Genomic DNA, 22,577 nt, shown 5'->3' with positions numbered 1-22,577 from the left:
GACCATAATCGTTGTCTATACGAGCTTTCCTTCAGCTTTGGACAGAGTTCTAGAAATCTCTGCTCTGGTGGCGGCCATACTGCGTGAGCTCAGCCGATCCCATACAATCATCCCGGAAGGGCTCCGGGAAGATGGCGGCCGCCGCTGCTGCTCCGCGGACACTGTGAGGACGCTGCGGGGCGCACTCTTTGCCCTCTATTCACACACACGCAGCCGCAGCCTCTTGTTGTTATTGTGGTTTCTCCCAGTTCTCCACCCCTTGTCCCTGCTGGAGAGCCGAGGGCTGAACGCTGCCAGGGATGGGACTGTGCCTGCCATGTCTGGGGGGAGCTGCTGACGATGTGGTGGAGACCCCTGATCCTGTGAGTAGGGGGTCCTCAGATCCTGTGAGTAAGATGGATCCCTGCTGTGGGGGGTCTGACAGATCACTGACTGCACACATCTCCCTGCAGCACACATGATCGCTGACAGCCTAATTTAGCATAAATATTTGCATAATTATTATCATAATTTATTTGCATAATTTTATTTATGGACCCAACCTGTTGCAAAACTACAACTCCCAGCATGCTGGGTGTTGTAGTTTTGCAACAGCTGGGGAGCCACAGATTGGGCGACGCCAATGTATATAGAATTATTAGGGTGGTCGGCTTTGGTCACGTGACCTGAAGATCACAATATGGCGGTACATAGTTGCGCAACAACATTTTTTTTTCTTGCCCAACTTGATTTGGACATCTTAAAATTATTCAGCGCAATTAAATCTGTGTAGCAATGCTATATATTGGGGGGGGGGGAGGTGTGGTGAGGCTATTTAAGGGGGTACTGTGTGGCAAAATTTTATATTAGTGGGGCACTGTGACACTACTATATGTTGGGGGCGCTGGGTGGCAATGCTTTATATTGGGGGCGCTGGATGGCAATGCTATATATTGGGGGAACTGGGTGGCAATGCTATATATTGGGGGAACTGGGTGGCAATGCTATATATTGGGGGAACTGGGTGGCAATGCTATATATTGGGGGAACTGGGTGGCAATGCTATATATTGGGGGAACTGGGTGGCAATGCTATATATTGGGGGAACTGGGTGGCAATGCTATATATTGGGGGAACTGGGTGGCAATGCTATATATTGGGGGAACTGGGTGGCAATGCTATATATTGGGGGAACTGGGTGGCACTGCTATATATTGGGGGAACTGGTTGGCACTGCTATATATTGGGGGAACTGGTTGGCACTGCTATATATTGGGGGAACTGGTTGACATTGCTATATATTGGGGGAACTGGGTGGCAATGCTATATATTGGGGGAACTGGTTGACACTGCTATATATTGGGGGAACTGGTTGGCACTGCTATATATTGGGGGAACTGGTTGACACTGCTATATATTGGGGGAACTGGGTGGCAATGCTATATATTGGGGAAACTGGATGGCAATGCTATATATTGGGGAAACTGGATGGCAATGCTTTACATTGGGGGCACTGGGTGGCAATGCTATATATTGGGGGCACTGGGTGGCAATGCTATATATTGGGGGCACTGGGTAGCAATGCTATATATTGGGGGAACTGGGTGGCAATGCTATAGATTAGGGGAACTGGGTGGCAATGCTATATATTGGGGGCACTGTGTGGCAATGTTATATATTGGGGGCACTGTGTGGCAATGCTATATATTGGGGGCACTGTGTGGCAATGCTATATATTGGGGGCACTGTGTGGCAATGCTATATATTGGGGGCACTGTGTGGCAATGCTATATATTGGGGGCACTGTGTGGCAATGCTATATATTGGGGGCACTGTGTGGCAATGCTATATATTGGGGGCACTGTGTGGCAATGCTATATATTAGCGGCACTGGGTGGCAATGCTATAGATTAGGGGAACTGGGTGGCAATGCTATAGATTAGGGGAAATGGGTGGCACTTCTATATATTGGGGGCACTGTAGGCATGCTATATATTGGGGGAACTGGGTGGCAATGCTATATGTTAGGGGCACTGTGTGACCCTTCTATATATTGGGGTACCGTGTGGCACTGACATATATTGGGGGATCTGTGTGCCACTGTTATATATTGAAGCACTGTGTGGCACTTCTATATATCTATATATATATATATATATATATATATATATATATATATATATATATATATATATATATAGCATCCCTACAGTGCCCCCAATATATAGCATTGCCACACAGTGCCCCCAATATATAGCATGCCTACAGTGCCCCCAATATATAACATTGCCACACAGTGCCCCCAATATATAACATTGCCACACAGTGCCCCCAATATATAGCATTGCCACACAGTGCCCCCAATATATAGCATTGCCACACAGTGCCCCCAATATATAGCATTGCCACACAGTGCCCCCAATATATAGCATTGCCACACAGTGCCCCCAATATATAGCATTGCCACACAGTGCCCCCAATATATAACATTGCCACACAGTGCCCCCAATATATAACATTGCCACACAGTGCCCCCAATATATAGCATATATACGGCACAAAAAAAGAGACTAACCTCGCACTGGGCAGTATAGTTGCCAAAGCAACCAAATGACCGCACCCGGGTTCCAAGTGGCATTCATCAGAAAGGGGCGTGTGTTGTACGGTTGCCTTGACAACTATACTGCCCAATGGGGGGAGATTGATTAAATCCTGTCCAGAGGAAAAGTTGCCCAGTTGCCCATAGCAACCAATCAGATCGCTTCTTTCATTGTTAACAAGGCCTCTGGAAAATGAAGGAAGCGATCTGATTGGTTGCCATGGGCAACTGGGCAACTTTTTCTCCTCACAAAACAGGCTGGAGTTACACTTTAATCGGATCTCATGACGGGCGGGGTCCCTCGCCGTACTCCAACTAGACACCCCCCGTATACCGTAGGGGCCCCTCCCCCACAGGTATATAGGCTCCGTCATACCGACTCGTACGTTTAGTCATATACGCGAGACCTGACCTCTCCATTGAAGTCTATGGGCAGTATTCACTTTTCGGGCTGCTTGTTGCTTAGTTACGGGCGCAGTATGTCTGTCAGAGCCCTGTCCTGTGTTTGTATTAGCTGATCTATAATTGATGAGGGTTGTAGTTGTTACACGGGGGGCCGCTCAGTTCTATCCTAGCGTCTCTGTACAACATCTAGACGGGTGTGGCTCCGCATGGCCGTACGCTGGGTGACGAGGACTGTGGGCCTCCAGATGTTGCAAAACTACAACTCCCAGCATGCCCGGACAGCCAACGGCTGTCCGGGCATGCTGGGAGTTGTAGTTTAGCAACGGTTGGCGGGCGCTGATCATTAAGAGGAGCCTGTCCTGTCCATAGAAATGAATAGGAGACAGGCGTATGGCGTCACGTTTCAGTTTCCGTTAATCTCATGTGATTACGATCTATCAGTATAATGGCCGTAATCCAGAATACCACCCCCCCTTCCCCCCCCTCCTTCATGCCGGGTTTGGAGCCGTCCTGGTGCAGATGTTCTCTGTCGGTATAATAGTCCGGGGGATGAATGACGGTAATTTTTATTTTCTCTCCTTTCAGGATCTGAAGAGACGACAATTGGCAGAAGCCGCGGAGAAAAGACAGATGGAAGTATGATCCGTGCCTACTTTACATACGGTGCAGTTATCTATGGGCACACACGCCGCACACACTCACTGTCATCGCTCCCCCTCCCATTCCAGTCCCCGCTCGCTTGTTTGACAGTCAGCTGTAAGCCGAGCCCTGTTTCCAAATTTTACACCTGCGTGCGGTTTGTATGCACAGCGCAGGAAGAAGACTTGGAAACAGGGCTCGGCTTCAAGGCATAGGGATGGGAGGAGGAGCGAGGAGACGTTCCAACACTCAGTAACTCAGGGTTTTAGGGATGTTTCTTTTTGGAATGTGAGGGGTGGGGGTCCGACTGTTGGCAGACCCCGCAATTTTGATTCTTTGGTCGGAATGGAGCGGTGGTCTTGCCTTAGTGACCGCTTGATTGATTGTCTATGGAAGCTGAGCTCTGTACTTGGCTATGTCTGGCAGCTCCCATAGATGATAAATAGAGCTCCAGCAGTCAGACCACTTTCTCACCCCTTAATGTCCCGATAAAGATATATATGTGTATGACAGGGAGGTGGGGATGTAGCTTTAGGGGCTGGTCAGAGGCGATGACATCACTTAGGGGGCGGGGCTAGAGCTCAGAGACAAGATCCAACCAAGGAGGAGCCGGGAGCTGCTGAGACAACACCACACGGACAATGAGAGGTCTATACAACTTCCTGTCAGGAGAGAGGGAGGAGTCCCGGGAGCTGCTGAGACAACACCACACTGACATTGAGAGGACTACACAACTTCCTGCCAGGGTATTTCAAATGAATACATGCTGAATTCAGTACGATTTGTGATAACACTATATTAGTAAGTTCTATATCTTATGATGATATTTTTATGTAATGCCCCCTTTAAGAAAGCAATTTCTGTGACTGTCCTATTTCTCTGAATGCACCTTTTATTATAAAACAACCCGAAAATGATAGTGTTCCCTATAGCAGGCCTGCACAACATATGGGCCAAAGGATTTAATGCATCCCGCAATATTGTGCTGTAATGTCAAGGTAGGTTCTTGTCTAGTCTTCCATAGTGCACGGGATTATGTTGCTGCGGGATAGCGGATGTACATGAAGCTGACGTCCGCTATTCTCTCTCTCGCTGCAGTGCGGTCAGTGAGTGCGGCCATACCGCAGTGCGGTCAGAGACTGCCGCCATACAGCAGTACGGTCAGTGAGTGTCTCCATACAGCAGTGCGGTCAGTGAGTGCAGCCATACCGCAGTGCGGTCAGAGACTGCCGCCATACAGCAGTACGGTCAGTGAGTGTCTCCATACAGCAGTGCGGTCAGTGAGTGCAGCCATACAGCAGTGCGGTCAGTGAGTGCGGCCATACAGCAGTGCGGTCAGTGAGTGTCTCCATACAGCAGTGCGGTCAGTGAGTGTCTCCATACAGCAGTGCGGTCAGTGAGTGTCTCCATACAGCAGTGCGGTCAGTGAGTGTCTCCATACAGCAGTGCGGTCAGTGAGTGCCGCCATACAGCAGTGCCGTCAGTGAGTGCCGCCATACAGCAGTGCGGTCAGTGAGCGCCGCCATACAGCAGTGCGGTCAGTGAGTGCCGCCATACAGCAGTGCGGTCAGTGAGTGTCTCCATACAGCAGTGCGGTCAGTGAGTGTCTCCATACAGCAGTGCTGTCAGTGAGTGTCTCCATACAGCAGTGCGGTCAGTGAGTGTCTCCATACAGCAGTGCGGTCAGTGAGTGCGGCCATACAGCAGTGCGGTCAGTGAGTGTCTACATACAGCAGTGCGGTCAGTGAGTGTCTACATACAGCAGTGCGGTCAGTGAGTGCCTCCATACAGCAGTGCGGTCAGTGAGTGCAGCCATACAGCAGTGCGGTCAGTGAGTGCAGCCATACAGCAGTGCGGTCAGTGAGTGCAGCCATACAGCAGTGCGGTCAGTGAGTGCAGCCGTACAGCAGTGCGGTCAGTGAGTGCCGCCGTACAGCAGTGCGGTCAGTGAGTGCCGCCATACAGCAGTGCGGTCAGTGAGTGCGGCCATACAGCAGTGCGGTTAGTGAGTGCGGCCATACAGCAGTGCGGTCAGTGAGTGTCTCCATAGAGCAGTGCGGTCAGTGAGTGTCTCCATACAGCAGTGCGGTCAGTGAGTGTCTCCATACAGCAGTGCGGTCAGTGAGTGTCTCCATACAGCAGTGCCGTCAGTGAGTGCCGCCATACAGCAGTGCGGTCAGTGAGTGCCGCCATACAGCAGTGCGGTCAGTGAGTGCCGCCATACAGCAGTGCGGTCAGTGAGTGTCTCCATACAGCAGTGCGGTCAGTGAGTGTCTCCATACAGCAGTGCGGTCAGTGAGTGTCTCCATACAGCAGTGCGGTCAGTGAGTGCCGCCATACAGCAGTGCGGTCAGTGAGTGCCGCCATACATCAGTGCGGTCAGTGAGTGCCGCCATACAGCAGTGCGGTCAGTGAGTGTCTCCATACAGCAGTGCGGTCAGTGAGTGTCTCCATACAGCAGTGCGGTCAGTGAGTGTCTCCATACAGCAGTGCGGTCAGTGAGTGTCTCCATACAGCAGTGCGGTCAGTGAGTGCGGCCATACAGCAGTGCGGTCAGTGAGTGCCTCCATACAGCAGTGCGGTCAGTGAGTGCAGCCATACAGCAGTGCGGTCAGTGAGTGTCTCCATACAGCAGTGCGGTCAGTGAGTGTCTCCATACAGCAGTGCGGTCAGTGAGTGCAGCCATACAGCAGTGCGGTCAGTGAGTGCAGCCATACAGCAGTGCGGTCAGTGAGTGTCTCCATAGAGCAGTGCGGTCAGTGAGTGTCTCCATACAGCAGTGCGGTCAGTGAGTGTCTCCATACAGCAGTGTTGTCAGTGAGTGTCTCCATACAGCAGTGCGGTCAGTGAGTGCAGCCATACAGCAGTGCGGTCAGTGAGTGCCTCCATACAGCAGTGCGGTCAGTGAGTGCAGCCATACAGCAGTGCGGTCAGTGAGTGCGGCCATACAGCAGTGCGGTCAGTGAGTGCAGCCGTACAGCAGTGCGGTCAGTGAGTGCAGCCGTACAGCAGTGCGGTCAGTGAGTGCCGCCGTACAGCAGTGCGGTCAGTGAGTGCCGCCATACAGCAGTGCGGTCAGTGAGTGCGGCCATACAGCAGTGCGGTTAGTGAGTGCGGCCATACAGCAGTGCGGTCAGTGAGTGTCTCCATAGAGCAGTGCGGTCAGTGAGTGTCTCCATACAGCAGTGCGGTCAGTGAGTGTCTCCATACAGCAGTGTGGTCAGTGAGTGTCTCCATACAGCAGTGCGGTCAGTGAGTGCCTCCATACAGCAGTACGGTCAGTGAGTGTCTCCATACAGCAGTGCGGTCAGTGAGTGCCTCCATACAGCAGTGCGGTCAGTGAGTGCAGCCATACAGCAGTGCGGTCAGTGAGTGCGGCCATACAGCAGTGCGGTCAGTGAGTGCAGCCGTACAGCAGTACGGTCAGTGAGTGCAGCAGTGCGGTCAGTGAGTGCCGCCATACAGCAGTGCGGTCAGTGAGTGCGGCCATACAGCAGTGCGGTCAGTGAGTGCCTCCATACAGCAGTGCGGTCAGTGAGTGCCGCCATACAGCAGTGCGGTCAGTGAGTGCGGCCATACAGCAGTGCGGTCAGTGAGTGCCTCCATACAGCAGTGCGGTCAGTGAGTGCTGCCATACATCAGTGCGGTCAGTGAGTGTCTCCATACAGCAGTGCGGTCAGTGAGTGCCGCCATACAGCAGTGCGGTCAGTGAGTGTCTACATACAGCAGTGCGGTCAGTGAGTGTCTCCATACAGCAGTGCCGTCAGTGAGTGCCGCCATACAGCAGTGCGGTCAGTGAGTGCCGCCATACAGCAGTGCGGTCAGTGAGTGTCTCCATACAGCAGTGCGGTCAGTGAGTGTCTCCATACAGCAGTGCGGTCAGTGAGTGTCTCCATACAGCAGTGCGGTCAGTGAGTGTCTCCATACAGCAGTGCGGTCAGTGAGTGCAGCCGTACAGCAGTGCGGTCAGTGAGTGCAGCCGTACAGCAGTGCGGTCAGTGAGTGCCGCCATACAGCAGTGCGGTCAGTGAGTGTCTCCATACAGCAGTGCGGTCAGTGAGTGTCTCCATACAGCAGTGCGGTCAGTGAGTGCAGCCATACAGCAGTGCGGTCAGTGAGTGCGGCCATACAGCAGTGCGGTCAGTGAGTGCAGCCGTACAGCAGTGCGGTCAGTGAGTGCAGCCGTACAGCAGTGCGGTCAGTGAGTGCCGCCATACAGCAGTGCGGTCAGTGAGTGCGGCCATACAGCAGTGCGGTCAGTGAGTGCCTCCATACAGCAGTGCGGTCAGTGAGTGCCGCCATACAGCAGTGCGGTCAGTGAGTGCCGCCATACAGCAGTGCGGTCAGTGAGTGTCTCCATAGAGCAGTGCGGTCAGTGAGTGTCTCCATAGAGCAGTGCGGTCAGTGAGTGTCTCCATACAGCAGTGCGGTCAGTGAGTGTCTCCATACAGCAGTGCGGTCAGTGAGTGCAGCCATACAGCAGTGCGGTCAGTGAGTGCAGCCATACAGCAGTGCGGTCAGTGAGTGCAGCCGTACAGCAGTGCGGTCAGTGAGTGCAGCCGTACAGCAGTGCGGTCAGTGAGTGCCTCCATACAGCAGTGCGGTCAGTGAGTGTCTCCATACAGCAGTGCGGTCAGTGAGTGTCTCCATACAGCAGTGCGGTCAGTGAGTGTCTCCATACAGCAGTGCGGTCAATGAGTGCCTCCATACAGTAGTGCGGTCAATGAGTGCGGCCATACAGCAGTGCGGTCAGTGAGTGCCGCCATACAGCAGTGCGGTCAATGAGTGCGGCCATACAGCAGTGCGGTCAGTGAGTGCCGCCATACAGCAGTGCGGTCAATGAGTGCGGCCATACAGCAGTGCGGTCAGTGAGTGCCTCCATACAGCAGTGCGGTCAGTGAGTGTCTCCATACAGCAGTGCGGTCAGTGAGTGTCTCCATACAGCAGTGCGGTCAGTGAGTGTCTCCATACAGCAGTGCGGTCAATGAGTGCCTCCATACAGCAGTGCGGTCAATGAGTGCCTCCATACAGCAGTGCGGTCAGTGAGTGCGGCCATACAGCAGTGCGGTCAGTGAGTGCGGCCATACAGCAGTGCGGTCAGTGAGTGCCGCCATACAGCAGTGCGGTCAATGAGTGCGGCCATACAGCAGTGCGGTCAGTGAGTGTCTCCATACAGCAGTGTGGTCAGTGAGTGTCTCCATACAGCAGTGCGGTCAGTGAGTGTCTCCATACAGCAGTGCGGTCAGTGAGTGTCTCCATACAGCAGTGCGGTCAGTGAGTGTCTCCATACAGCAGTGCGGTCAGTGAGTGTCTCCATACAGCAGTGCGGTCAATGAGTGCCTCCATACAGTAGTGCGGTCAATGAGTGCGGCCATACAGCAGTGCGGTCAGTGAGTGCGGCCATACAGCAGTGCGGTCAGTGAGTGCCGCCATACAGCAGTGCGGTCAATGAGTGCGGCCATACAGCAGTGCGGTCAGTGAGTGTCTCCATACAGCAGTGCGGTCAGTGAGTGTCTCCATACAGCAGTGCGGTCAGTGAGTGTCTCCATACAGCAGTGCGGTCAGTGAGTGTCTCCATACAGCAGTGCGGTCAGTGAGTGCCGCCATACAGCAGTGCGGTCAGTGAGTGCCTCCATACAGCAGTGCGGTCAGTGAGTGCCTCCATACAGCAGTGCGGTCAGTGAGTGCAGCCATACAGCAGTGCGGTCAGTGAGTGTCTCCATACAGCAGTGCGGTCAGTGAGTGCCGCCATACAGCAGTGCGGTCAGTGAGTGTCTCCATACAGCAGTGCGGTCAGTGAGTGTCTCCATACAGCAGTGCGGTCAGTGAGTGCCGCCATACAGCAGTGCGGTCAATGAGTGCGGCCATACAGCAGTGCGGTCAGTGAGTGTCTCCATACAGCAGTGCGGTCAGTGAGTGTCTCCATACAGCAGTGCGGTCAGTGAGTGTCTCCATACAGCAGTGCGGTCAGTGAGTGCCGCCATACAGCAGTGCGGTCAGTGAGTGCCTCCATACAGCAGTGCGGTCAGTGAGTGTCTCCATACAGCAGTGCGGTCAGTGAGTGCCGCCATACAGCAGTGCGGTCAGTGAGTGTCTCCATACAGCAGTGCGGTCAGTGAGTGTCTCCATACAGCAGTGCGGTCAGTGAGTGTCTCCATACAGCAGTGCGGTCAGTGAGTGTCTCCATACAGCAGTGCGGTCAGTGAGTGTCTCCATACAGCAGTGCGGTCAGTGAGTGTCTCCATACAGCAGTGCGGTCAGTGAGTGTCTCCATACAGGAGTGCGGTCAGTGAGTGTCTCCATACAGCAGTGCGGTCAGTGAGTGCGGCCATACAGGAGTGCGGTCAGTGAGTGCGGCCATACAGCAGTGCGGTCAGTGAGTGCGGCCATACAGCAGTGCGGTCAGTGAGTGCCTCCATACAGCAGTGCGGTCAGTGAGTGCCTCCATACAGCAGTGCGGTCAGTGAGTGCCTCCATACAGCAGTGCGGTCAGTGAGTGTCTCCATACAGCAGTGCGGTCAGTGAGTGTCTCCATACAGCAGTGCGGTCAGTGAGTGCCGCCATACAGCAGTGCGGTCAGTGAGTGCAGCCATACAGCAGTGCGGTCAGTGAGTGCGGCCATACAGCAGTGCGGTCAGTGAGTGCGGCCATACAGCAGTGCGATCAGTGAGTGTCTCCATACAGCAGTGCGATCAGTGAGTGTCTCCATACAGCAGTGCGGTCAGTGAGTGCGGCCATACTGCAGTGCGGTCAGTGAGTGTCTCCATACAGCAGTGCGGTCAGTGAGTGTCTCCATACAGCAGTGCGGTCAGTGAGTGTCTCCATACAGCAGTGCGGTCAGTGAGTGCAGCCATACAGCAGTGCGGTCAGTGAGTGCAGCCATACAGCAGTGCGGTCAGTGAGTGTCTCCATACAGCAGTGCGGTCAGTGAGTGCAGCCATACAGCAGTGCGGTCAGTGAGTGCCTCCATACAGCAGTGCGGTCAGTGAGTGTCTCCATACAGCAGTGCGGTCAGTGAGTGCGGCCATACAGCAGTGCGGTCAGTGAGTGTCTCCATACAGCAGTGCGGTCAGTGAGTGCGGCCATACAGCAGTGCGGTCAGTGAGTGCGGCCATACAGCAGTGCGGTCAGTGAGTGTCTCCATACAGCAGTGCGGTCAGTGAGTGCAGCCATACAGTAGTGCGGTCAATGAGTGCGGCCATACAGCAGTGCGGTCAGTGAGTGTCTCCATACAGCAGTGCGGTCAGTGAGTGCGGCCATACAGCAGTGCGGTCAGTGAGTGTCTCCATACAGCAGTGCGGTCAGTGAGTGCAGCCATACAGTAGTGCGGTCAATGAGTGCGGCCATACAGCAGTGCGGTCAGTGAGTGTCTCCATACAGCAGTGCGGTCAGTGAGTGTCTCCATACAGCAGTGCGGTCAGTGAGTGTCTCCATACAGCAGTGCGGTCAGTGAGTGTCTCCATACAGCAGTGCGGTCAGTGAGTGTCTCCATACAGCAGTGCGGTCAGTGAGTGCAGCCATACAGCAGTGCGGTCAGTGAGTGCAGCCATACAGCAGTGCGGTCAGTGAGTGCCTCCATACAGCAGTGCGGTCAGTGAGTGTCTCCATACAGCAGTGCGGTCAGTGAGTGCCTCCATACAGCAGTGCGGTCAGTGAGTGCCTCCATACAGCAGTGCGGTCAGTGAGTGCGGCCATACAGCAGTGCGGTCAGTGAGTGCGGCCATACAGCAGTGCGGTCAGTGAGTGCCTCCATACAGCAGTGCGGTCAGTGAGTGCCTCCATACAGCAGTGCGGTCAGTGAGTGTCTCCATACAGCAGTGCGGTCAGTGAGTGCCTCCATACAGCAGTACGGTCAGTGAGTGCCTCCATACAGCAGTACGGTCAGTGAGTGTCTCCATACAGCAGTGCGGTCAGTGAGTGCGGCCATACAGCAGTGCGGTCAGTGAGTGCCTCCATACAGCAGTGCGGTCAGTGAGTGTCTCCATACAGCAGTGCGGTCAGTGAGTGCCTCCATACAGCAGTGCGGTCAGTGAGTGCCTCCATACAGCAGTGCGGTCAGTGAGTGCAGCCATACAGCAGTGCGGTCAGTGAGTGCAGCCATACAGCAGTGCGGTCAGTGAGTGCAGCCATACAGCAGTGCGGTCAGTGAGTGTCTCCATACAGCAGTGCGGTCAGTGAGTGTCTCCATACAGCAGTGTGGTCAGTGAGTGCGGCCATACAGCAGTGCGGTCAGTGAGTGCAGCCATACAGCAGTGCGGTCAGTGAGTGCCTCCATACAGCAGTGCGGTCAGTGAGTGTCTCCATACAGCAGTGCGGTCAGTGAGTGTCTCCATACAGCAGTGCGGTCAGTGAGTGTCTCCATACAGCAGTGCGGTCAGTGAGTGTCTCCATACAGCAGTGCGGTCAGTGAGTGCCTCCATACAGCAGTGCGGTCAGTGAGTGTCTCCATACAGCAGTGCAGTCAGTGAGTGCAGCCATACAGCAGTGCGGTCAGTGAGTGTCTCCATACAGCAGTGCGGTCAGTGAGTGTCTCCATACAGCAGTGCGGTCAGTGAGTGTCTCCATACAGCAGTGCAGTCAGTGAGTGCAGCCATACAGCAGTGCGGTCAGTGAGTGTCTCCATACAGCAGTGCGGTCAGTGAGTGCGGCCATACAGGAGTGCGGTCAGTGAGTGCGGCCATACAGCAGTGCGGTCAGTGAGTGTCTCCATACAGCAGTGCGGTCAGTGAGTGTCTCCATACAGCAGTGCGGTCAGTGAGTGCCACAGGGTCGTGCACAGACATTTTGGGGGCAGGGGCTGAAGTGAAAAAGAGGGGCTTTGGCAACTTTATCAGGGGTAAAGTACCATCTGCGCAGAGTTTGAGAAGCTGATTCAGTAAGGGAAGTGCATTGAAAAGGCTTATGGAAATATTTGAACGCTTGTTGCCATTTAGTCTAATCCTAAATCTCTCTCCAGAGGCGGAATAGGGAACTCTTGTTGGATCCGTCTGACCTAGTATAAGAAATATAAAGAGGGTAAATTCCTTTTATTGAGGATGAGAAGTATTTTATAGTGTAGTTGTCTAACCTGAAATGGGTGGGAGTTAAAGGGGTACTCCGCTGTCAGGTATGGAGTCAAGAAAATAGAAAAAAGATGGACCCTATGGAGGCGCTGCTGACGACCAAAGTATACAGCACAAAGGTGTAAAATAAAAAATGCCAAGAGGCGCTGTATTTATTTGCTTCCAATAACGCGTTTCAGAGGGTGTCTCCTCATCATGCCCTCCAAAACGCGTTATTGGAAGCAAATAAATACAGTGCCTCTTGGCATTTTTTATTTTACACCTTTAGCTTGCAGCTTGCTACCACCCACCACCTTCGCCTAAGTATCCCTAAGGGGTTAAAGGGGTATTCCAGGAAAAAACTTTTTTTTTTTTTTTATATATCAACTGGCTCCAGAAAGTTAAACAGATTTGTAAATTACTTCTATTAAAAAATCTTAATCCTTTCAGTACTTATCAGCTTCTCAAGTTAAGGTTGTTCTTTTCTGTCTAAGTGCTCTCTGATGACACGTGTCTCGGGAAACGCCCAGTTTAGAAGAGGTTTGCTATGGGAATTTGCTTCTAAACTGGGCGGTTCCCGAGACACGTGTCATCAGAGAGCACTTAGACAGAAAAGAACAACCTTAACTTCAGAAGCTCATAAGTACTGAAAGGATTAAGATTTTTTAATAGAAGTAATTTAAAAATCTGATTAACTTTCTGGAGCCAGTTGATATACCGTATATAGAAAAGTTTTTTCCTGGATAACCCCTTTTAATATGCCTGTTTTCTTCACTTTCTGGTGAGCGACCACCCTATAGAGTCTGTCATTATTGTCCTGCCTTGGACTTTTTGGTCTAAGGGTAATACTCGAGGCGCTGTCCTCTGTCTCCCCGTTTTTTTCTCCCTCTGCATATAGGTATGGAGTCCGGAGCCCGCTCCATACACCCTGAGTGCCGCCATACTTGTCGGGGGCTTTCAGGTCCGGCCCTGCATGTCTCTGGCGTTGGGCGATAGGATTTCCACATTCCTGATATTATGGGGGCCCCCCCTGCCTTGATCCGTTTGGAGTTCTTCACATAGTGTTCCATTTGCTAATACCGTGGCCGACTGGTTGGCGTACAGTGCCGCGATATAGTGCAGAGATAATTGCACCTGAGAAGCCCATAGTACTTAATGTAGAAAAGGCTTAATCCCAGCTAAGCCGATCAAAGACCTTCTCAGCATCTAAAGCCAGGATGGAGGATGGATAGATGTGTGTCCTATATGATGGAAAATGTTAAAGGGGTACTCCGGTGAAAACCTTTTTTCTTTTAAATCAACTGGTGGCAGAAAGTTAAACATATTTGTAAATTACTTCTATTAAAAAAAATCTTAATCCTTCCAGTACTTATTAGCTGCTGAATGCTACAGTGGAAATTCCTTTCTTTTTGGAACACTGATGACATCACGAGCACAGTGCTCTCTGCTGACATCTCTGTCCATTTTAGCAACCGTGCATAGCAGATGTATGCTAAGGGCAGCACTTTGGCTTAGTGGTTAGCACTGCTGCCTTGCAGTGCTGGGGCCTTGGGTTCAAATCCCACTAAGGACAACAATAAATAAAATAAAGACTTATTATTGTTATTATAATAACGTCAGCAGAGAGCACTGTGCTCGTGATGTCATCAGAGAGCATTCCAAAAAGAAAATAATTTCCTCTGTAGTATTCAGCAGCTAATAATTACAGGAAGGATTAAGATTTTTTAATAGAAGTAATGTAAAAATCTGTTTAACTTTCCGGAGCCAGTTGATTTAAAAGAAAAAAGGTTTTCACCGGAGTACCCCTTTAAAGGGGTTATCCAGGAAAAAACTTTTTTTTATATATCAACTGGCTCCAGAAAGTTAAACAGATATGTAAATTACTTCTATTAAAAAAATCTTAATCCTTTCAGTACTTATGAGCTGCTGAAGTTGAGCTGTTCTTTTCCATCTAAGTGCTCTCTGCTGACACGTGTCTCGGGAACCGCCCAGTTTAGAAGCAAATCCCCATAGCAAACCTCTTCTACTCTGTGCAGTTCCCGAGACAAGCAGAGATGTCAGCAGAGAGCACTGTTTCCAGACAGAAAACAACAACTCAACTTCAGCAGCTGATAATTATTGGAAGGATTAAGATTTTTTAATAGAAGTAATTTACAAATCTGTTTAACTTTCTGGAGCCAGTTGATATAAGAATTTTTTTTCCCCCCTGGAATACCCCTTTAAGTATTCCTGTAGTGTTGTCCGACGTCATCCGATCCGAAACCTGATTGATCAAACCCGGAAGTATAACAGCGAGTCTGGAGGATAATAGTTTGTCATAAATTTTAATATCCTGATTTAGGAGGAATATTGTTCTATCATTTTCCAGAATATCTGTTGATTTACCAGGTTTGGGGGTGGAGGGGATTGAGGCCTGTAAGTTTTCTTTAGGGAGGGAGCCTGAGTTCATGGCTGTCTGACAAATTACGGACAAGGGGTGTTTGGTGGTCCGGATACGTTTTATAGTATAGACATGCAAAGCCATTGGGTCCGGGGGCTTTACTGGGACGGGAGGGAACGTATCACTTTTTGAATTTCTCAATTAAAAGGGTACTCCGCCCCAAAGGATATGGGATTAGATATCTGATTGCGGGGGTCCCGCCGATAGGCTGCAGCAACCTAGTTATCCTTTGCTCCGTGCCTGATTACTGGCGATGCTGGGCAGAGGCTCATGACGTCACAGCCACGCCCCTTCAATGCAAGTTTATGGGAGGGGGCGTGACGGCCGCCATGCCCCCTCCCATAGACTTGCATTAAGGGGGCGTGGCCGTGATGTCACGAGCCTCCAACGCCGCACTCGACACTCTAGACCAGTGGTCTCCAACCTGCAGACCTCCAGCCGTTGGCTGTCCGGGCATGCTGGGAGTGGTAGTTTTGCAACATCTGGAGGTCCGCAGGTTGGAGACCACTGCTCTAGACTAACACCGTGTGCAGCAGGGACAGCGGCGGGACCCCAGCGATCAGACATCTTATCCACTATGCTTTGGATAGGGGATTAGATGTTTAGGGGCAGAGTACCTCTTTTAAGGTCTGTTAATTGTGAATCAGTCAATTTGGGTAATCGTAAATTGTCTAGATGAGATTGGTTGGAGATTGGTTGGAGATTGGATGGTTCGAGGGTTGTATGGATAGTGTATTTTTTTATATAGCTGTGAGTAAAATGTTTTAATGCCATTGGCTATATCATCAGGGGAATACAATTCTTCTTTCAAGGTTGGATTTGTGAGAAGAGGAATTCTAGAATTTTTAGAAGGGGTACTCTGTCGAAAAACGGTCAGTGAGTGCGGCCATACAGCAGTGCGGTCAGTGAGTGCGGCCATACAGCAGTGCGGTCAGTGAGTGTCTCCATACAGCAGTGCGGTCAGTGAGTGCGGCCATACAGCAGTGCGGTCAGTGAGTGTCTCCATACAGCAGTGCGGTCAGTGAGTGTCTCCATACAGCAGTGCGGTCAGTGAGTGCGGCCATACAGCAGTGCGGTCAGTGAGTGTCGCCATACAGCAGTGCGGTCAGTGAGTGTCGCCATACAGCAGTGCGGTCAGTGAGTGTCGCCATACAGCAGTGCGGTCAGTGAGTGTCGCCATACAGCAGTGCGATCAGTGAGTGTCGCCATACAGCAGTGCGGTCAGTGAGTGCAGCCATACAGCAGTGCGGTCAGTGAGTGCAGCCATACAGCAGTGCGGTCAGTGAGTGTCTCCATACAGCAGTGCGGTCAGTGAGTGTCTCCATACAGCAGTGCGGTCAGTGAGTGTCTCCATATAGCAGTGCGGTCAGTGAGTGCAGCCATACAGCAGTGCGGTCAGTGAGTGCGGCCATACAGCAGTGCGGTCAGTGAGTGTCTCCATACAGCAGTGCGGTCAGTGAGTGTCTCCATACAGCAGTGCGGTCAGTGAGTGCAGCCATACAGCAGTGCGGTCAGTGAGTGCAGCCATACAGCAGTGCGGTCAGTGAGTGTCTCCATACAGCAGTGCGGTCAGTGAGTGTCTCCATACAGCAGTGCGGTCAGTGAGTGTCTCCATACAGCAGTGCGGTCAGTGAGTGTCTCCATACAGCAGTGCGGTCAGTGAGTGCAGCCATACAGCAGTGCGGTCAGTGAGTGTCTCCATACAGCAGTGCGGTCAGTGAGTGTCTCCATACAGCAGTGCGGTCAGTGAGTGTAGCCATGCAGCAGTGCGGTCAGTGAGTGTCTCCATACAGCAGTGCGGTCAGTGAGTGCGGCCATACAGCAGTGCGGTCAGTGAGTGCGGCCATACAGCAGTGTGGTCAGTGAGTGTCTCCATACAGCAGTGTGGTCAGTGAGTGTCTCCATACAGCAGTGCGGTCAGTGAGTGCGGCCATACAGCAGTGCGGTCAGTGAGTGTCTCCATACAGCAGTGCGGTCAGTGAGTGTCTCCATACAGCAGTGCGATCAGTGAGTGCCGCCATACAGCAGTGCGGTCGGTAAGTGCAGCCATACAGCAGTGCGGTCAGTGAGTGCGGCCATACAGTAGTGCGGTCAGTGAGTGCGGCCATACAGCAGTGCGGTCAGTGAGTGTCTCCATACAGCAGTGCGGTCAGTGAGTGTCTCCATACAGCAGTGCGATCAGTGAGTGCCGCCATACAGCAGTGCGGTCGGTAAGTGCAGCCATACAGCAGTGCGGTCAGTGAGTGCGGCCATACAGTAGTGCGGTCAGTGAGTGCGGCCATACAGCAGTGCGGTCAGTGAGTGTCTCCATACAGCAGTGCGGTCAGTGAGTGTCTCCATAGAGCAGTGCGGTCAGTGAGTGTCTCCATACAGCAGTGCGGTCAGTGAGTGTCTCCATAGAGCAGTGCGGTCAGTGAGTGTCTCCATACAGCAGTGCGGTCAGTGAGTGTCTCCATACAGCAGTGCGGTCAGTGAGTGTCTCCATACAGCAGTGCGGTCGGTGAGTGCAGCCATACAGCAGTGCGGTCAGTGAGTGCAGCCATATAGCAGTGCGGTCAGTGAGTGCAGCCATACAGCAGTGCGGTCAGTGAGTGTCTCCATACAGCAGTGCGGTCAGTGAGTGTCTCCATACAGCAGTGCGGTCAGTGAGTGCAGCCATACAGCAGTGCGGTCAGTGAGTGCGGCCATACAGCAGTGCGGTCAGTGAGTGCAGCCATATAGCAGTGCGGTCGGTAAGTGCCCTGTGAAGTGCAGCTTATTTTAATTTTGACCCCCCCCCCCCCCCCACCTACTGACAAGTTGGGCCGGTCTGACCTATAGGAAGGAAAGATCACAAGGTGCCAAAAAGTATTAGAGAGAAACGGATCCGAAAAACTTCTGCCATTTCCTCCCACATGGAGTCACCGAAATGTTCACAATTTGTAATTTGGGGCCAAATTCCACACAGATTTCCGTGCCTGGAATCCGAGCGCCATTGATTTCAATAGGAAATCTCACAAGGATTATATTTCCGCTACAGAACTTCTATAGTGTGAACTGAGCAGCAGAGTCCCATTGAGATCAAGGGGAGTCTGCTGCAAACAGAATCTGCGCAGAATTTCCAGAATTCAGATGACCCGGCTGTAAGGGTTTGTTCAGACTATGGAATTAAGCAAGAAAATTTGGTAATTGGAGAAGAAATTATGCTGAATCACCAAATTGTTTTGGGAATAATTCTTTTAATTGAGAGTCCCATTGATTTATGGGATTTTATGGCGAAAACGTTTTTTTATATATATCAACTGGCTCCGGAAAGTTAAACAGATTTGTAAAATACTTCTATTAAAAAATCTTAATCCTTCCAATAGTTATTAGCTTCTGAAGTTTTCTGTCTAACTGCTCATTGATGATGTCACGTCCCGGGAGCTGTGCATGATGGGAGATTATCCCCATAGGAACTGCACAGCTCCCGGGACGTGAGTCATCAGAGAACAGTTAGACAGAAAACAGCAACTCAACTTCAGAAGCTAATAACTATTGGAAGGATTAAGATTTTTTAATAGAAGTAATTTACAAATCTGTTTAACTTTCCAGAGCCAGTTGATATATATAAAAAAATGTTTTTGCTAGGAATACCCCTTTAAGGTACGTTCACACGGGGGGATTACCTGCGGCGCAGTGGATTTTGCTACCATTGACTTTAATGGGTCGGCCGAAAATCCAGAATAGAGGCAGATTTGCAGATTTTCCTTCAGGCCTATTGAAGTCAACGGTAGCAAAATCGCCGCAGATTTTCAGCGGAAATTCCGCAGGTAATCCCACCCGTGGGAACGGACCCTTATGGTCTATTCACACGGCAGAATTTCGGAATCAGTATTTCAGGCAGACTTAAGTTGCGGATTCCGCCTTGATTTTCCGTAGTGTGAATGAGCCCTTAGGCTGTGCAGACATTTGAAGAAAGATTTGTTACCTGCGGATTTCTCTTGGGGATTTTGTCTTTGTGTGCCGTGGATTTTGTCTATCACCATAGGACCTCCATAACAGGGATCACCATAGTGCATCCATAACAGGGATCACCATAGTGCCTCCATAACAGGGATCACCATAGGACCTCCATAACAGGGATCACCATAGGACCTCCATAACGGGGATCACCATAGTGCCTCCATAACAGGGATCACCATAGTGCCTCCATAACAGGGATCACCATAGGACCTCCATAACAGGGATCACCATAGTGCATCCATAACAGGGATCACCATAGTGCCTCCATAACAGGGATCACCATAGGACCTCCATAACAGGGATCACCATAGGACCTCCATAACGGGGATCACCATAGGACCTCCATAACAGGGATCACCATAGGACCTCCATAACAGGGATCACCATAGGACCTCCATAACAGGGATCACCATAGGACCTCCATAACAGGGATCACCATAGGACCTCCATAACAGGGATCACCATAGGACCTCCATAACAGGGATCACCATAGGACCTCCATAACAGGGATCACCATAGGACCTCCATAACAGGGATCACCATAGGGCCTCCATAACAGGGATCACCATAGTGCCTCCATAACAGGGATCACCATAGGGCCTCCATAACAGTGATCACCATAGTGCCTCCATAACAGTGATCACCATAGGACCTCCATAACAGGGATCACCATAGTGCCTCCATAACAGGGATCACCATAGTGCCTCCATAACAGGGATCACCATAGTACCTCCATCACAGGGATCACCATAGTGCCTCCATAACAGGGATCACCATAGTGCCTCCATAACAGGGATCACCATAGTGCCTCCATAACAGGGATCACCATAGGACCTCCATAACGGGGATCACCATAGGACCTCCATAACGGGGATCACCATAGGACCTCCATAACGGGGATCACCATAGGACCTCTATAACAGGGATCACCATAGGACCTCCATAACAGGGATCACCATAGTGCCTCCATAACAGGGATCACCATAGTGCCTCCATAACAGGGATCACCATAGGACCTCCATAACAGTGATCACCATAGTGCCTCCATAACAGTGATCACCATAGTGCCTCCATAACAGTGATCACCATAGTGCCTCCATAACAGGGATCACCATAGTGCCTCCATAACAGGGATCACCATAGTGCCTCCATAACAGGGATCACCATAGTGCCTCCATAACAGGGATCACCATAGTGCCTCCATAACAGGGATCACCATAGTGCCTCCATAACAGGGATCACCATAGTGCCTCCATAACAGGGATCACCATAGTGCCTCCATAACAGGGATCACCATAGTGCCTCCATAACAGGGATCACCATAGGACCTCCATAACAGGGATCACCATAGGACCTCCATAACGGGGATCACCATAGTGCCTCCATAACAGGGATCACCATAGTGCCTCCATAACAGGGATCACCATAGGGCCTCCATAACAGGGATCACCATAGTGCATCCATAACAGGGATCACCATAGTGCCTCCATAACAGGGATCACCATAGGACCTCCATAACAGGGATCACCATAGGACCTCCATAACGGGGATCACCATAGGACCTCCATAACAGGGATCACCATAGGACCTCCATAACAGGGATCACCATAGGACCTCCATAACAGGGATCACCATAGGACCTCCATAACGGGGATCACCATAGGACCTCCATAACAGGGATCACCATAGGACCTCCATAACAGGGATCACCATAGGACCTCCATAACAGGGATCACCATAGGACCTCCATAACAGGGATCACCATAGGGCCTCCATAACAGGGATCACCATAGTGCCTCCATAACAGGGATCACCATAGGGCCTCCATAACAGTGATCACCATAGTGCCTCCATAACAGTGATCACCATAGGACCTCCATAACAGGGATCACCATAGTGCCTCCATAACAGGGATCACCATAGTGCCTCCATAACAGGGATCACCATAGTACCTCCATCACAGGGATCACCATAGTGCCTCCATAACAGGGATCACCATAGTGCCTCCATAACAGGGATCACCATAGTGCCTCCATAACAGGGATCACCATAGGACCTCCATAACGGGGATCACCATAGGACCTCCATAACGGGGATCACCATAGGACCTCCATAACGGGGATCACCATAGGACCTCTATAACAGGGATCACCATAGGACCTCCATAACAGGGATCACCATAGTGCCTCCATAACAGGGATCACCATAGTGCCTCCATAACAGGGATCACCATAGGACCTCCATAACAGTGATCACCATAGTGCCTCCATAACAGTGATCACCATAGTGCCTCCATAACAGTGATCACCATAGTGCCTCCATAACAGGGATCACCATAGTGCCTCCATAACAGGGATCACCATAGTGCCTCCATAACAGGGATCACCATAGTGCCTCCATAACAGGGATCACCATAGTGCCTCCATAACAGGGATCACCATAGTGCCTCCATAACAGGGATCACCATAGTGCCTCCATAACAGGGATCACCATAGTGCCTCCATAACAGGGATCACCATAGTACCTCCATAACAGGGATCACCATAGGACCTCCATAACAGTGATCACCATAGTGCCTCCATAACAGTGATCACCATAGTGCCTCCATAACAGGGATCACCATAGTGCCTCCATAACAGGGATCACCATAGTGCCTCCATAACAGGGATCACCATAGGACCTCCATAACAGGGATCACCATAGGACCTCCATAACAGGGATCACCATAGGGCCTCCATAACAGGGATCACCATAGGGCCTCCATAACAGGGATCACCATAGGACCTCCATAACAGGGATCACCATAGGACCTCCATAACAGGGATCACCATAGGACCTCCATAACAGGGATCACCATAGGACCTCCATAACAGGGATCACCATAGGACCTCCATAACAGGGATCACCATAGGACCTCCATAACAGGGATCACCATAGGACCTCCATAACAGGGATCACCATAGGACCTCCATAACAGGGATCACCATAGGACCTCCATAACAGGGATCACCATAGGACCTCCATAACAGGGATCACCATAGGACCTCCATAACAGGGATCACCATAGGACCTCCATAACAGGGATCACCATAGGACCTCCATAACAGGGATCACCGTAGGACCTCCATAACAGGGATCACCGTAGGACCTCCATAACAGGGATCACCGTAGGACCTCCATAACAGGGATCACCGTAGGACCTCCATAACAGGGATCACCGTAGGACCTCCATAACAGGGATCACCGTAGGACCTCCATAACAGGGATCACCGTAGTACCTCCATAACAGGGATCACAGTAGTACCTCCATAACAGGGATCACCATAGGACCTCCATAACAGGGATCACCATAGGACCTCCATAACAGGGATCACCATAGTACCTCCATAACAGGGATCACCATAGGACCTTCATAACAGGGATCACCATAGTACCTCCATAACAGGGATCACCATAGGACCTCCATAACAGGGATCACCATAGGACCTCC

The 22,577-nt window shown here is 51.4% G+C and overlaps 1 protein-coding gene across 6 annotated transcripts in view; it reads left to right on the top strand.

Annotated features, from left to right (window-relative positions):
* Window positions 1-209: 209 nt before the first annotated feature.
* SVIP (small VCP interacting protein) overlaps window positions 210-22,577 on the top strand; it is a 36,858-nt gene continuing 14,490 nt past the window's right edge. The window contains exons 1-2 of one of the 6 annotated variants that reach the window (XM_056527811.1): window positions 210-386; window positions 3,569-3,619. In XM_056527811.1, the coding sequence (XP_056383786.1) occupies window positions 300-386; window positions 3,569-3,619 (138 nt within the window). In that variant the 5' untranslated portion in view covers window positions 210-299. Of the gene's footprint in view, window positions 387-2,747; window positions 2,935-3,568; window positions 3,620-22,577 lie in introns of those variants that run through there. The other 5 variants (XM_056527813.1, XM_056527816.1, XM_056527814.1 and 2 more) reach the window with 5 other exon arrangements.

The sequence above is a fragment of the Hyla sarda genome, chromosome 6 (assembly GCF_029499605.1).
Source record: "Hyla sarda isolate aHylSar1 chromosome 6, aHylSar1.hap1, whole genome shotgun sequence".
NCBI classification, from domain to species: Eukaryota; Metazoa; Chordata; class Amphibia; order Anura; family Hylidae; genus Hyla; species Hyla sarda.
Note: the sequence above shows the minus strand (reverse complement) of the source record. Positions and strands in the feature narration are given on the sequence as shown.